This window comes from Hyaena hyaena, unplaced genomic scaffold (genome assembly GCF_003009895.1).
Source record: "Hyaena hyaena isolate Hyena2069 unplaced genomic scaffold, ASM300989v1 scaffold_211, whole genome shotgun sequence".
Classification (NCBI taxonomy): Eukaryota; Metazoa; Chordata; class Mammalia; order Carnivora; family Hyaenidae; genus Hyaena; species Hyaena hyaena.
In genome coordinates this window covers 299,056-316,035 of record NW_024080847.1, presented here as the reverse complement: position 1 = coordinate 316,035, position 16,980 = coordinate 299,056, and the positions used below count along the sequence as shown (strand labels likewise).

The window sequence follows — 16,980 nt, the reverse complement described above, 5'->3', positions numbered from 1 at the left end:
TTGGGTTTTTTTTTTTTTAATGTTTTTATTTATTTCTGAGAGAGAGAGAAAGAGAGGGAGACATAGAATCTGAAACAGGCTCCAGACTTCGAGCTAGTTGTCAGCACAGAGCCTGACGCGGGCCTCGAACCCACTAACCGTGAGATCATGACCTGAGCGGAAGTCGGATGCCCAACTGACTGGGCCACCCAGGCGCCCCGGTCATCCTTGTTTGAAAACAAAATCAAATGTGGTTAAAGGTTACATTAAAATTTTTTTTTAAATAGCTTTTTAAAATTAATTTATTTCTTAATTTACATTCAAGTTAGTTAGCATGTAGAACAACAATGATTTCAGTTGATTTCTTTATGCCCCATACCCATTTAGCCCATCCCCCTACAACCCCTAAAGGATACAGTTTGAATTGGGTATAGAATAATAGATACTGTAATAAAAGGCTAACCTCTAGGGAGTCTTTCATTTTTGTGTTTATTACACTTGCTCTTTATCCCAAGGCTTAAATTTAGCATTCAGAAAAGGAAAGCTCCTGGAAACGTTGTCGTAACATGTTTACTTTAGTGGAATGAGTTGACAGTTTCTTACTTCCCTTATGGATGACTTCTAATAAGATAAGTGCTTATTTGCTGTACACACTGGTTTGACAGCCACAGTGTCTGAAGTACAAATTAACATGTAACCAAATTACAAATCTCAATAGTTGTTCATGTTGAAGAAACAGTTACAGTTAGCTTATGTTAATGAGAGCTAATAAGAAAAGCTATTGATTTTATTCTTTTGAGATACATGTGAGCCACTATTGTGAAAGGCAGCCAAAAATTTTTTTCCTCCTGTTCAGTTTTTCTTCAGAACTATTTTTTTTTTCAATCTATATTGTTGCCAGTCACTAATTGAATATTTCTGGTATAGAATTTTTATGTAAAGGTACTTTGTTTTCTGTTATTAAGTGTTTAATGAAGCTTAAAATGTCTGTAATAGATCCCAAATCTGTTAGGTGGTTTTAAATTTGGACCTTATGCCTGCTCTTCTTGAGCCAGATATGTATATCTTGTTAATAATTTATAACAACATATTATAAATAGTATTTAGGATGAAATGCTCTACTAATAATTTATAATATAATATCAGCACAAATTATATACAGTAATGTATATCATATGTACTATATAGTGAGTATTGTGATGTTATTTATTAATAGGCATATATAATATTATATAAAATATTATATTCTATAAAGTTTGCTGATTTTTTTCTTAACCAGTAGTTGATATTAGTTTCTGAATTTTGTGTTCAAGAAATCTGTAGGGGCGCTTGGGTGGCTTAGTCGGTTAAGCTTCCGACTTTCGCTTAGGTCATGATCTCGCGGTTTGTGGGTTCGAGCCCCGCATCAGGCTCTGTGCTGACAGCTAGCTCAGAGCCTGGAGCCTGTTTCCAATTCTGTGTCTCCCTCTCTCTCTGACCCTCCCCTGCTCATGCTGTCTGTCTCTCCCTCTCCTAAAAATAAATAAAACATTAAAAAAAAAAAAAGAAATCTGTAAATAGAGGGGTGCTTGGCTAGTTCATTTGGTAGAGCATGCAACTCTCAATCTCAGGGTCATAAGTTCAAGCCCCACATTGGGCATGGAGCTTAAGAAAGAGAGAAAGGAGGAAAGACAAGGAAGGAAGGAAGAAATCTGTGAGCAGATTTGACCCATCAGTGTTGTTGCAGCCACAAAACATATAATTTCTTTTAGAAAACATCACTTTTAATTCTCCCTGGATTAAAATCCTGCAAAAGTGGTTTTGAGAAAAGTAGGAACATAGGGGCTTCTGGGGGGCTCAGTGTGTTAAATGTCCAACTTCAGTTCAGGTCATGATCTCCTGGCCCATGAATTCGAGCCCCGCGTGGGGCTCTGTGCTGACAGCTCAGAGCCTGGAGCCTGCTTTGGATTCTGTGTCTCCTTCTCTATCTGCCCCTCTTCTGCTTGAGCTCTCTGTCTCTCAAAAATGTATAAACGTTAAAAAATGTAAAAAAGAAAAAGAAAAATAGGAACATAAAAGAAAAACAAAAATTACTGTTAAAATAAAAGCTTTAAATGCATTGTAAATTAAAATTGCCTGAAGCATAACTTTCTAGGATCATAGGAGTAAATTTTTTGAATCTTAAAGCTTAATTTTTATCCAGAAACAGTAAATTGCTTAGGGTGAGTGGATTTGTTCATTGATGTTTGAAATAGGGTTTCTAACGATGGGTAAAAAACTAGACATTTACCCTTAGATGTGGCCAAAAAAAATGCTTTTTAGCTCAAAGAATTAGATTCTATCTTGCTTTTGGGTTGATGGCTCTTTGCCATCAATCAAATCAATCTTTACTATTGACTACTTTTTTTTTTAACTTGTCCTTTTTATAATTACTTAACTGTGTGTGTGTGTGTCTGTGTGTATGTGTGTGTGTGTGATTTTGATTTCAAGTCACTTTTCTAAAGAGAATCCTTAATCCTGTGCTGTTTTAAGAGTAATTTAGTCTCTTTCTTACTTGCATAAAGGAAACACAACTAAGTTGCTAACATTTGGAAAAGATTGTTTCATTTTAGGGGTGAAAAGTTTTTCACTCTGTTCTGTTACAAGCTTCAATTCAATCCCTTAATTTACTAACAAAGTTTTTACATTTTTAGCACACGTGAAAATATGAGGTTGACTAGAAAGTTAATCTATACCTCCTCCTGTGTATTTAAAATATCTATGTATAGTTATTTTTAGAAGGAAGGAACTAGGTAAAGATTTTATGAGTAATAGTTGAAATGAAGACCTCATACTGTTGTCTTACAGTGGTAGACCTCACTTGAACGTAAACTCTTTTAACAAGGATATAACATTAACTTTGGTTGTAATCCATAGGTAAACATTAGACCTATGAGTTAGCAGTTCAGTGAACTGCATTTTTGTAGAAGTGAGTCCTTTCCTGTATTCTGATTTTAAATGTTTACCTGGTTGAGAGCCAAAATAAGTTGCAATTACACAAAGCAGTATTGGGGACAGATAAACATACAGATTTGGCAGGGATAAATAACAATACAGGGAAAAGACTTAAGATGTAAGGAAATAGAAGGGGAAAAGAAAGGAAGTGGTTTGAAGGATACCTTGTCTAGGGCTTATTTGGTTTGGTTTTTAGAGACTGCAGGCCTGGATCTACTTTATCTCTGCTTTCATTAAAGCCACTTGGAGCATCTTTCTGCAGTATCGATGTTATATGACAGTAAGTAGAATAAACATATTTATAGTCATTCAGTTAACAGATTTTACCAAATGCTCACTGCAAGCCAGGGGAAGTAGGAACAGGCAGTGGGAGTAAGGAATGGGCTGAGAAGGCATCTTAGAGAAAGTGAAACGTAAATGTGTAGAAAATAGCCTGTAAAGCAGAGAGAGAAGCAGTACAGGTAAGGAGGAAGAAACCAGTATGATACAAGGCAAAGGACCTTATACAAGGCAACGTCCCAACATTGAGGGTCTTGATTTGATCCTAAATACAAGGGGAAGCTGAATGACATGATCACATTGACATTTTGCAAGAATCACGCTGGTAGTGAGGCTGGAAAATGGACTGCACAAGGGCAAGACTAGTGAGAATGAATAGTTAGGGCCTTCTTGTGTTATTAATGGTGAAAGATGGGAGTGGGGGGTTTTGGAATAGAGTAGCAGAGGTAGTGCCTATGAAGATGGATAGAGAAAGAAATGAGATGGATTCAGTAGCCTAGTAGTCAAGATAGGATTAATTGGGTTGAGGAAGAAGGAAGATTTTCACCTTTTCCTGGTGTGGATACTTAGGTAGATGCTGGGATGTAAAATAGGGAAGTGGGGAAAATGCAGGTTTTTGAGAAGGGATAGTTGAGATCAAGAGTTCAATTTTAGACACAGTGAGTTGGTGTTTGAATCAGGAGAAGCTGTATCGTCTATTTCTCTCTACACTTACCAATACTTCTAGTCACCAAATGTGAGATTATTCCCCCCATACATAGGAATTCTCTAATTCTCTACAGACACTAAGTGGGTGTCCTACAATTCAATTCACTTCTGACACTATGCACCTGGAGTTAGCATCAGATTCCCACAGATTAAGGGCTCAGTCCCACAAGACTGCCCCCTTACTACTTAACCCACAGTCACAGGCAGTGGGTCCTCAGGTTACCTCAGGAAGAGCAAATGGAAGAGATACATGTGGAAAAGGGTGCAGAGCTAACATGTTGTCTCTGAGTGCACCAGCACTTATGTGTGTTCACCAACCCAGAAGCTCCTTGAACCCCCACATGTAGCCATTTTTTTAATGGAGGCTTCATTACATAAGCACAATTGATTATTATGGGTCGTTAATGATTAGCAAGGCCTCCAGCCCCTCTCCCCTCAGGGTTGGGGGCGGAGGCAGTAATTTCTAACCTGTCACATGTCTTGTTCCCTCTGGCAACCAACTCTGCATCCTTAGGGATTTTCCAAAAGTCATTTCATTAACCTCAGCTCTAGCTTGGTTGAAAAGTGATTGTTATGAATATCAAAAGATCCTCCTTTCACCTTTATCTCACTTATCACTTAGGAAATTTCAGAAGTTTTAGGAGCTCTGTGCCAGGAATGGGAAGAAGACCAAATATGTATTTCTAATTTTAAATCATGATATCACAGTATCTGTTAGATATCTAAGTATAATTATCCAGGTAGCTGGACATAAAAGTTTGGAACAGAAAAGTGGCTTTTGTTTGTCTTTAGCAGGGAGAGCAAAGGGAAAAGGGTTTATAGAGAGGTTGATCAGGGAAAGAAGGAATAAATGATAGAACAAAGTCTCTTGTAGACTTATATTCATGAGACCGGTAAATCATTTATTAATCAATGAGAAGTTAAGTAGTGTATTGGCTATTCATGTTCACTGCATACTCTTTCTATCAGCAAACTGACAAGAGAATTCAAATCACAATTAGTATATCATTTGAGCAAAGATTAGAAGTCAGATAGGCTCAATGGCTTGTGTCTTGTATGATGATTTGTGGTGGTCATTTGCGTGTTAATTGCCTACAGAAGATTGCTTTAAGAGTCATTTTGAAGAGAGGGGATCATTTCACTTTAAGTAGAATTCTAAAATACTAGACATTTTTATCAAGTTCTAAATGGATTTTACCCTTTTTGGAAAGAATATACAGTTATGAGTGATGTCAACAAAATAATTTATAGGACTCTTTTTATCCTTATTTTTGTGCCTAAAAGAATAGAGAGTAGGTTTCTTCAAATGAGCAGTTTGGCATTGTTTGAACCTACTTTTTCTTTTTTCTTTTTTAAAGAAATGGCTGCAAGCAACTGACCTCACTAGAGAAGTGTACCAGCATTTAGCCCACTATGTACCCAAAATCTACTGCAGGGGTCCCAACCCTTTTCCACAGAAGGAAGACATGCTGGCACAGCACCTTTTGTTGGGACCAATGGAGTGGTACCTTTGTGGTGAAGATCCTGCGTTTGGATTTCCAAAACTTGAGCAAGCAAACAAACCTTCTCATCTTTGTGGTCGTGTTTTTAAAGTAGGAGAACCTACATACTCTTGCAGGTAAAATACTATAATTTTCTTTCTAAAAGCCTCTTGTTTTTACCTTTTTTCCCCCCGAAACCTTGTTTTTTTCTTAAAACTACGAAATACATACATATGAAAAAGTGGACCCAACAAATATGTATGGTTTCTTAACTAATAATGAAACAGATATTCGTATAATTATTTTCCAGGCCAAGAAATAGAACATCATCAGCATTCCAGAAAACCACTGTGTGCTTTCTCCATCCCCTTAATTACCTGCTACCCTGGCACTTGTAATAATCACTTCTTTGCTTTTCTTGATAGTTTTTTTAGTTACGGTGTTTCTTTTTGATGTTCAAGTTATCTCACATTTGGCCAGTGGGAGCCCTCTCACACTAGCATTGTCCTTTGCACATTCCTGCCTTAGTTTTTGAGTGCTTCTTTGCTTCCCGGCACAAGATGTCTGCAGCTCACTTTGTACTAGCTCCGATCCACATGTGGAATCAGGCATTTCTACAAGGAGTTTCATATTAGGTAGGAATGGTAGTTAGAAACCATTATCTGGGTGTTACATGTGCTTAGTTGCCAAGGATAACTTTACCTTTTTCTCTTTTTTAAAATTTCTTGTTGAGAACTGAGTATTCAAGGGTAGAAGATAGAGAAGAAAGTCCTGTCTCCTTTAAGACCATCTATTCCTATTTCACAGAACTAGTCATTGTCAACAGTTTTGTATGTATCCTTCCCAAAATTTTCTGTGCATATGCAGGCCCATATATATGGCTATCTCATACTTATATGCAACCATATGTACAAAAGGGAATATGTTTTATATATAACTGGGCTAAATTTTCCTCTCTGTTTAACAAAATCTTGACTTTTGTCCTAATCAGCTGATATAGCTAGATAAAATATTGCACTGCGGGATTATACAATTTATAGAGACATTATGTAACATTTTTTTTCCTTAATACTTTTTCCTGTAAGACTTTAAAACTTAAAAAGTTCAATTTTGGTTAAGGCCTGAAGATGTCTATGATAGTCTTTCTTTATAAGCATGGTTAGACTATCAATGGAAATCTTTTTATATTTTGAATTACTATTAGATGTAGGGTTTTTTTTTTTGTTTGTCCTTATAAAAACTTTTTTGAGTTCTCTATTGATATTAGAAGCAATAAATCTAGTTTAACTTCATGATGTACAGATGAGGAAACTGAGATACACTTGTTCCAGTAATGTCCTTTTGTAGCAAAGGGATCCGGTTCCAACACATGTATTTGAACGTTGTATCTTTTCATTTTCAGTCTGAAATGTTTTCTCAGGGTTTTTTTTTTTCCATGATCTTAATACTTTTGAAGATTACCAGCTGTTTTGTTTTTTTAAATGTCTGTCCATTTCATTTATCTGATTCACTTTATGAGTGGAGTCAGGTTGCATCTTTCACAAGAATATCACAGAAGTCACATGTTCTCATTATATCTTATAAGTGGCATGTGATTTTGATTTGTTTGATAGTTAGTCATGTTAGTTTTGATCACTTGACTAAGGGGATGTCTACAAGGCTTCTCTACTGTGCAGTTACTCTTTTTTTTTTTTTTTAATGTTTTATTTATTTCTGAGAGAGAGAAACCGCGTGAGCAGGGGAGGGTCAGAGAGAGAGGGAGACACAGAATCTGAAGCAGGCTCCAGGCTCTGATCTGGTTGTCAGCACAGAGCCCAACACGGGGCTCAAATCCACGAACTGTGTGATCATGACCAGAGCCAAAGTCGGACGCTTAACCGACTGAGCCACGCAGGTGCCCCATACTCTTTGTAATCAATAAGGATTTTGTGGGGATGTACTCTAAGCTATTAAATATCCTGTTCCCTATCAAACATTCAATTTATTCATTTATTTATATCAGTATGTATTTGTGGAGGTCCATTATTCTTGTGCTCAAATAGTTCTAGCTTTGACTCTTGGGAGGCCCTTCAAGCTTTGTTATTTTCATTTCTTCATCATTCTTTGAACACTTCCTTATTTTAAAAGAGATGTTTAGGGCATGTCTTGGACTTTCTTCTGCCCTAGACCTGAAATTAATCATTTCTCTAACGAGCCTGATTCCTCTTTAGTAGAGATTAGTGTTAAGAAATAAGATACTAGGTGTGCTTGTTGCTATTGGTATGTCACTAATCCCAGGCCCTCTCAGTGGATCTATATTTTATATCTGTCTATAGATAACATGTTGAAAGAAATATTGAAAACCATGCATTTGCAATAATCTCTCCAGTTCCAATCCAATACCACAGGCTTCTCTCGTTTCCCTTTGCATATTTGTAACTTCCTTCTCTGATGAATCTGATTCTCATTATCCTAAATAGATTTACTTATTTGATCATTTCCTTGTATGCAACCATTTTTTTTGCTGCTGTTGCCATTGCCATCCAGCTCTGCATAGTGCCCTCCTTACCTCATTTGGGCTCCATGCCCCATGCTGGGCTATGGTGGCCTTCCCCCACGCCTTGTTAGGGCAGATCTTAAAGAAGTCTTACTTTAAGATGCATGGTGGCTCAGTTAGTTAAGCATCTGACTCTTGATTTTGGCCCAGGTCATGATCTCACAGTTCTGTGAGTTTGAGTTCCTGTGTCGGGCTTTGCACTAAAAGTTTGGAGCCTCCTTGGGATTCTTTTTCTCCCTCTCTGTCTCTGCCCTTCCCCCTCTCTCAAGAGTGTGTGCTCTCTTGCTCAAAATAAATAACCTTAAAAAAAAAAAAAGATGCATGGTCATGGCCTTTGTCTTATATCACCTGGATGCCTGCCTTAATCAGAACTCTGAAGTCCTCTAGCACTGTTTGCTGAGCCTCAAGTATCTCTGTGCCACTTTTGATTCCTTAGCAGCCATTCTGTGGTAAACTTGCAAAATATCACCCTCTGCTGAGCAGCCCAGCCTTAGCCAAGAACTCATCCACAGGTGACCTCCACATAGACTTCTGTCCCTTCCTGGTCACTTCGATCCTGCACATATTCCTTCTCTGGTACCCTGACTCAAGGCCTCTAGCTCTTTCACCTGTTCCAAACCCTGATTTACTTTCAGCTCAGTGGGACCTTCCTACACCACTTAGATCCTAGCTCACTGTGCCACAGGTAGGAATTTACCCCCTCAGTGGGAGAGCCTCATGTACTCATATGGTTTTGTAGTTGTGTGCAGTAAGAGTCTGGTTCTGTTATGATCAGAAGTGGAAGTCCCAATATTTACTTTAGCAAAGAAAGTTGCTTATGTTTGTTGAACACCTTTTAGGTGCCAGATTTAATGCCAAGTGCTTAATGTAAAATTATGTTTAATCCTTCATAAACTTCTGAGATAATATCCCTGAGGAAACTGAGGCTCATAGTGGTTAAGTGACTTAACCTGCAGTCATAAAAATTGAAACGAGGTCCCTTGGACTTGTAAGTCCATGATCTTTTCATTTTACTTTTCACTGATTCTCATATATTGATCTGTTAGGAATTTTTCACTCATATTCAGTATAATGAGGGGAAAAAATAGGAAACATTCTGTTTTTCTTGCAACTAAATTTGTTTAGTCTCTGAATTCTGAGAGAGGTCCTTTATTGTTAAAATATTAGTGTATGAAGTGAAGACAGTGAACCAGGTAGTTTTGGTTTTTCATATTTTTAGAAAAAAAATCAGCCCTTTTTGTGGTCATTCTACTGGCCCCTAAAACTCAGAAATCTGGAAGTTACTGCATAATAACATTCTTGGTTCCTGAGCAGAAAGCAAGTTGCATTGTGGCACTGTCTTCTGTACTACAAAGTACCTGCAAAGAATTATTAAATAAAAATATTTGAGCTAGAGAAAGAACTTTTGGTGACATTATTGTGAACTTGGCCTGAATCCTTTCCTCCTTCATTATCCCTGGTTAGACTAGTCTATAAGCTACTCTTTCCTGATTGCAGATGTTTGGCACTTATAAAAGTCTCATACATATTAGATGCTCAGCAAATATTTGTTGAGGAAATGTGTATTACATTGTTCAGAGTGCAGAGGACAGTTTTAAAGATATTATTTTACTATTCCTACAGGAGTTAAATTGCTTGAGTATTTCTATTTTTTGTCTATTTCCATACCTGTCCAGTGACAATATCCTGTTTATCGTAAGCCAGCTACTTTGGGAGATGTTATTCGTGATTATGTATAAAAAAATCCTTCCCATTCTAGAGTTTTAACTTCAAATATTCAGTTATATCTAGCCAGTTAATTAATAGGACAGCTGGTGCTACAGGTACACGGCACATTAATCTCACTTATGAATTTATTGCCATCTCATTTAATCTTGTAACTATAGGCACAGTATTCAGGAATTTAGTTAGTCCTAGGAATTCCATATGTGTCTATGTTGGTCCATCCCAGAGGAGAAAAGGTTTGGTACATGTTTGAAAGCTTTATATGGAGGCCTTCATTCAATTATCAGAGTTCTGAGATCTTCCATTACCAGAAGATGAAGAAGAATCTTATCTTTTTTTTTTTAATGTTTATTTTTGAGAGAGAGACAGGGTGCGAGTAGGGGACAGGCAGAGAGAAAGGGAGACATAGAATCTAAAGCAGGCTCCAGGCTCTGCTCTGTCAGCACAGAGCCTGATGTGAGGTTCAAACCCGTAGACCGTGAGATCATGATCTGACCCAAAGTAAGACACTTACTTAGCTGAGCCACCCAGGAACTCCAAAGAGTCTTGTCTTCAGCAGTGATTGTGGAGTAGGCTTTGGGGAGTTTGGACAAGGAGGAGGAATATATTTATTCCCTCAGTGAAAATGAAAATGACACACTGAAAACCTCTTTGCCTGTATTTGAAGGTTAAGTGTGCCTAAAGGATTTGTGGATGAAACCAAGTCAGAGAAGATCTTAGTAGATTTCTCCTGTATTTTTCTTTTAATGTTTTATTTATTTCTAGGAGAGAGAGAGAGAGAGACAGCGTGAGCAGGGGAGGGTCAGTGAGAGAGGGAGTCACAGACTGAAACAGGCTCCAGGCTCTGAGCTGGCAGTCAGCACAGAGCCCGACATGGGGCTCGAACCCACAAACCGTGAGTTCATGACCTAAGTGAAAGTCGGACGCTTGACCGACTAAGCCACCCGGGCACCCCGATTTCTCCTGTATTACATGTAGTAGAGTTTGAACTTGGGTGTGTCTGCCTGGAGTTTCACTGAGATATAAATTCATTCCACAACAGTCTGAAGGTTTAGGTTAATCTGTTCATCCCTGTTCTGGATATTCTAACTGGATGGTTAGAGGATGTATGTGATCACTGAAGAGGAAGGCATCATGGGGAAGGGGAATACCTCATGTTGTGAGGAGAAAATTTTCCTCAGCTACTCCTTTTTAGGAATTGACTTAGGGGTGCCTAAGTGGCTCAGTTAGTTAAGCATCTGACTCTTTTTTTTTTTTTTTTTTTTTTAATGTTTGTTTATTTTTGAGAGACAGAGCATGAGTGGGGTAGGGGGGGAGAGAGACAGAGAGAGAGAGAGAGATAGAGACAGAGACACAAAGAATCTGAAGCAGGCTTGGAACTCCGAGCTGTCAACACAGAGCCGGACACGGGCCTCAAACTCACGGACCACATCATGACCTGAGCTGAAGTCAGACGCTTAACCAGCTGAGCCACCCAGGCACCCTGGGTCTGACTCTTGGTTTCAGCGCAGGTCATGATCCTGCGGTTCATGAGTTTAAGCCCTGCATCAAATTCCATGCTGATGGAGCAGAGCTCGCTTGGGATTGTGTCTCCCTCTTTCTTGGCCCCTCCCCTGCTCACTCTCTATATCTCTCTCTCTCTCAAACATTCGAAAAAAAATTTTTTTTTAATATTAGGCACAACATACATTGGTTGTATCTTTCAAAAGATACAAAAGTGCATGCCATGAAAAATAACCTTCTCCATCCCTTAATTTCCCTGTTTCCTTATCCAGAAGTCATCACTTTGAGTAGTTTCTTGTGTATTCTTCTAGATGCAAGCATTTATGTATTAGTCACTAAATGCTAGAATATCACTTAAGCTGTTTTCACCTTGCTTATTTTATTTAAAATTTGTCCTTAGAATTGTTATTATATAGAGAGCATTCTCACTTTGTCTTATGTTTTTAATGGCTGATGATTACTGTACTGTATGGGTATCCTTTACTCACTATTTCTAGCCTTCTGTTAACAGACATACAGATTGTTTCTAGTATTATAAACAATACTGCACTGAATATCTTTGTATGTCTTTGTGAACATATAGATGTAGATCCACAGGATACATTCCTAGAAATAAAATTTCTGGGTCAAAGGATGCGTACATTTATTTCTTTTTTAGTGACCAGTTGTAAAAACTCTTAAAAATGAAGAGGAGATGTTGTGCTAGTTTGAGGAAGAGAGGCAGTATGGGGGACAAACAACAGAAACTATAATGGGTGTGTGATAGGAAAGTCTGGAAATCTGTCTTCTAGCCACCCTTCCAAGGAGAAGAAACCAGAAAGTACAGGATAAAATGTGGCAGCCAGAAAGAGGAGGCAGATTGGCCAATTACCTGAACTGTGGAAGAAAGAAAGCACTGTGATGACCTGCATGTAGATAGACAAGTAGCCTGGGGTGGGAGACAAAGATTTAATCTATAAAGGGCCCTATAGAGTGTTAGGTTTGTTCCACACTCTTAACAGCTTCTTCTAAACTTTGCTGTTACCTGGTTGGCCACACTCTAGGTTAAGGGCTCTGTCCTTCAGAAGACTGTCCAAGATCCAACAACAAGTTTAGGGATTCTCAGAGGAACCCTCACTTTTGATCAGCTGGCTGTAAATTTTGGTGTCTCCACCGGCTACCTTAGATTGCATAATTCACTAGAACAGCTCCTAGAACTGAGGAAAATGCTGTACTTATGATTGAAGTTTTATTACAGCAAAAGGATACAAATCAGAATCAGCCAAAGAGAGATACATAGGCAGGATTTCTGAATGCAAGCTTCCGTTGTCTTCAGGGGCACATTATTTTCCTGGCACATTAATGCATGACAGTACACACACAGTATTGGCAGCCAGGGAATCTCACCCAGGCCTTGGTGTCCAGAATTTTTATTGGAGTTTCATTATGTAGGCATGACTAACTGAATCATTGCCCACAGGACTTCATATCCAGCTCCACGTCCCTTCCCAGAGGTAGGGCTAATGTTATGTGACCGAAAGCCCCAACCCTCCAATAATTGGTCAGTCTCCATTCTCAGCATAGTAAACTATCCGGTGGGAGGTGCAGCATGAATAACAAAGATACACAAAGGTACTCCTGTCAAAGGGGAAGTTCTAAGGATTTAGAGTTCCCTCCTAGGAACTAGGACAAAAGCCAGCCAGATTCTATTATTACACAGTTGTTAAGAAAGTAAATGAGATCCTTTGTGTATTGTTTTCCAATATTTTTAGCACAAGGTAAACTCAGTAAATGGGGGTCTTGGGGATGAATGTCTCCTGTTAGTCCCATGTCTTACGTATTCCCATAAAACCCATGCCCTGATAAAATGACATGGAGCCTATCATTTGGAAAGGTGAAATAAGGTTATTGGAATTCTAAGGTGAGTTTCTAAGCTAGATCCTTCAAGGATAAGTGTTTTATGTCTATAGGATAGAGGTTTTTCTTAAACTAGAAAAACTGATATTTAGGAGTCTTTTATGTGTGGTACTTAAGAAGGGGATTTGTGAAGGGATTTAGGTTGGTTTTTCTGCAGAGTTCATGGTTCATGGTTTTTTGTTTTTTTTTAAATTTTTTTAATGTTTGTTTATTTTTGAGAGACAGAGTGTGAAAGGAGGAGGAACCGAGAGAGAGAGAGAGAGAGAGAGAGAGAGAAAGAATCTGAAGCAGGCTCCAGGCTCTGAACTGTCAGCAAAGAGCCCAGTGCGGGGCTCGAACCCACAAACTGCGAGATCATGACCTGAACCGAAGTCAGATGCTTAACTGAGCCACCCAGGTGCCGCCCCCCCCCACCCCAAGTTCATAGTTTCTAAACTTGTGTAGATCACAAGTTCTTTTTGTCAGTAAAAGCTATCTGTTGCCAGGCAGTAGGCTAATATTTATGATATTTGTCTATACTTAGTTAAAGTATAGTCAAATTTAACACTTTTTTGGGGCACCTGGGTGGCTCAGTCAGTTGAGCATCTTACTTTGGCTCAGGTCATGATCTCATAGTTTGTGAATTGAGGCCCCATAGTGGGGCTCACCAGTGTCAGGACAGAGCCCACTTCAGATCCTCAGTCCTCTTCTCTGCCCCTTTCCCACTTGCACTCTCCCTCAAAAATAAATGAACATTTAAAAAAAATTTTAACACTGGCTATTCCTTTCTAAATAGAGATGGTTGTTCTTAGAGGCAATAATCTTAGTGTTGATTTTGATCATAACTCTATTTAATTTTGCCATTTCATAACCATTAAGAAAAATAAAATATTAGTAGAATATGAAATCATACTTTAGTGTGGTATAAAATTTGAGTTTAACGCTTCTGTTAGATGTAATGAAGTTAGGTTAAATTCCGTTGTTTTCATTGTATAGTTAAATTGAAAACTTTTTTATTGTTATTAGATTTTTATTTAAATAATCTTTACACCTGACATGGGGCTCAAACTCATGACCCCAAGATGGAGAGTTGCTTGTTCATCTGAATGAGCCAGCCAGGAGCCCCGACGACATTTCTTTTTTTTTTTTTCCAACTAAATATTTAAAACCTTACTGAATGCATGCTACACATAACCACAGGTTATGGTTGGGGAATTAATGCTGCCATCAGGAATATTCCTAGCATATGTTTCCAGGTAGTACCTTATGATGCTTTACTATAAACTGTCTAATGGCTTTGCTCAGGTTTAACTTCTTTATTTAGACTGTGTGATCTGTTCAGATCAGTGAGGGCAGTGAGTACAGGGTTCTGCTCTGGTTAGTTGCTTAATAGCGTGTTACATCTCCATAAACTTAGCATCATGCTTTTTAGAGTCCAGCACAGCAAGGGAAGAGTAGAGCCGGAGGGTCTTGCCCAGCAAAGAAATTGCACCAGCTTGGAATTAGCCACCATACCCATGTCCCTTTAGCCAGGACTGATTAGAAGACCTCTCTGTCCAACTGCAAAACAGGGTGGAGAGGTTTCTGAAAGAGATGGAAACTCTGTGGATGAACATTAGAAGCCTCTTCAATGATTTTTTAGGGTTTTGGGGTTGTTTTTCCTTCCTTCCAGAGTAGTCATGATAAAATGAGGTAATATATATAAATAAAGTATTTGCAGAACTATATTTATATATGTAAAAAATGTTTAAACCAAACACTGAGTCTTCAGATGAGTTACTGAGCCATGAGTAATATGTCAAGCAGAGAGGTAAACAGTTTCATTTCTTTTCTGTGTGGAAATAGAAAACTCTAATGTGGAAGAACGAGCCTCTTATTTCCAGTAAGAAGAGTTTGTTTAGTTTCTTGGCTTTTTAAAAAACTTGAAAACTTGATCTGTTTTTAAAAAAGCTGAGTTCTATTTTAAGACTGTTTCTTTTCGACATGAATATTCCAGAGATTGAAATCAGTGCTTTGTTAGTTTAAAAAATATTAGTTACCTCTGGGGCTCCTGGGTGGCTCTCAGTCAGTTGAGTGTCCGACTTTGGCTCAGGTCATGATCTCACGGTTCGTGGATTTAAGCCCCATGTCAGGCCCTGTGCTGACAGCTCAGATTCTATCTGTCTGCCTCTCTCTCTACCTTACCCACCTTGTCCTCTCACTTGAAAATAAATAAACATTAAAAAATATATTAGGGAAGCCTGGGTGGCTCAGTTGGTTGAGTGTCTAACTTTGGCTCAGGTTATGATTTCTCATCTCTTGGGTTCAAGCCCCACATCAAGCTCTGATAGCTCCGATCTTGGAACCTGCTTCAGATTCTGTGTTTCCCTCTCTCTCTGCCCTTCCCCCACCCATACTCTGTCTCTCTCAAAAATAAAATAAAATAAACATTAAAAAAATTAAAAATAGGGGCGCCTGGGTGGCTCAGTCGGCTAAGTAGCCGACTTCAGCTCAGGTCATGATCTCACAGTCCGTGGGTTCGAGCCCCACATCAGGCTCTGGAGCCTGGAACCTGCTTCAGATTCTGTCTCCCTCTCTCTGCCCCTCCCCGACTCACACTCTGTGTCTCTCTCTCAAAAATAAATAAACATTAAAATTAAAATATATATATATTAGTTATCTCTAATTATTAATATACAACATGAATGGAATTATACTGTATATATTGCAGTTGTGACTTTTTTTACATTTTCCAATTTGTCTTTGAGATCTTTCTCTGTCAGTATATGTAAGTCATCATTCTTTTTAACTGCTGTGTTTTGATAGTAAGTTCAGGCCATAATTTATTTGACTACTCTGTTAATTTAATTAGAAATGGGGAACTTCTAGGGATTTTTCCTATAACGAACTATACTGCAAAGAACATTCTGTACATATTTGTACATAATCTCTTTATACATGTCTCAGTATTTTTGTCTTTTAAGTTTATTTATTTTGAAGGAGAGATAGAGAGCAAGTAGGGATGGGGCAGAGAGAGAGGGAGACAGAACCCCAAGCAGGCTTTGCACCATCAGCACAGAGCCCAACATGGGGCTCGATCTCACCAACAGTGAGATTGTGACCTGAACTGAAAACAAGAGTCAGAGTCAGACGCTTAACCGACTGAGCCGCCCAGGTGCTCCTGTCTCAGTATTTTTCAAGGTAAATGCCTAGAGGTAGAATTTCAATGTTGTGAGGTGTCACTGTGAGCCTCAGTATGTTGGAAATGCTGTCTGTGCTCTGGAAGATGACAAGGAGATGGCAGTTGGTATTTCCTAGGTAATTGAGATTCCTGTAGTTGTCTAAAATGAGTCTTGCATCTTGGTTTACAGATTTGTGATCATTTTTGTTTACTCTTACCAGTTTGTTGTAGGATCAAACAGGAGAACATGGTGTATAATATCAATTTTATATGCATGCCTTTGTCTAGATGTTAGGATATGGTAGAACTATGACTAGATTACTACAGGCTGATCCTTTCAGGTAAGGAAAATCAGATTTATACCACCAGAATTTTCCTATTGGTACCCAATGGAGCTCTTTTTTTTTAAGGGAAAATTTATATATTTCAAAAGGCACAAATCTTAATTGTACATTTTTTTATAACGGTTATGGTTTTTTATATGGTTATAACATGAGGTTACAACCTCACATAACTCACATCCCTTCAAGATAGTCAGATTTCCATCTGACTAGAAATTTCCCTTTTAGTAGCTTCAGCCCCTAGGTGACCACTGTTCTGATAATTTCAACTTAGATTAGTTTTGCCTGTTGTAGACTTCGTAAAAATGAAATCACCCTTCTGTGCCTGGTGTCTTTTAGTCACATACTGTCTATCAGATTTATCCATGTGGGTTATGATTCCTGGAAATTGGTTTCATTTTAATTGCTGAGTAGTAGTCC

The 16,980-nt window shown here is 38.4% G+C and overlaps 1 protein-coding gene across 10 annotated transcripts in view; it reads left to right on the top strand.

Annotated features, from left to right (window-relative positions):
* The window catches only part of UBR2 (ubiquitin protein ligase E3 component n-recognin 2), a 121,286-nt gene that overhangs the window by 4,053 nt on the left and 100,253 nt on the right, over positions 1-16,980 (top strand). For all 10 annotated transcript variants that reach the window (XM_039242629.1, XM_039242627.1, XM_039242628.1 and 7 more), the window contains exon 2: positions 5,298-5,557. In XM_039242629.1, the coding sequence (XP_039098560.1) occupies positions 5,298-5,557 (260 nt within the window). The remainder of the gene's footprint in view (positions 1-5,297; positions 5,558-16,980) is intronic.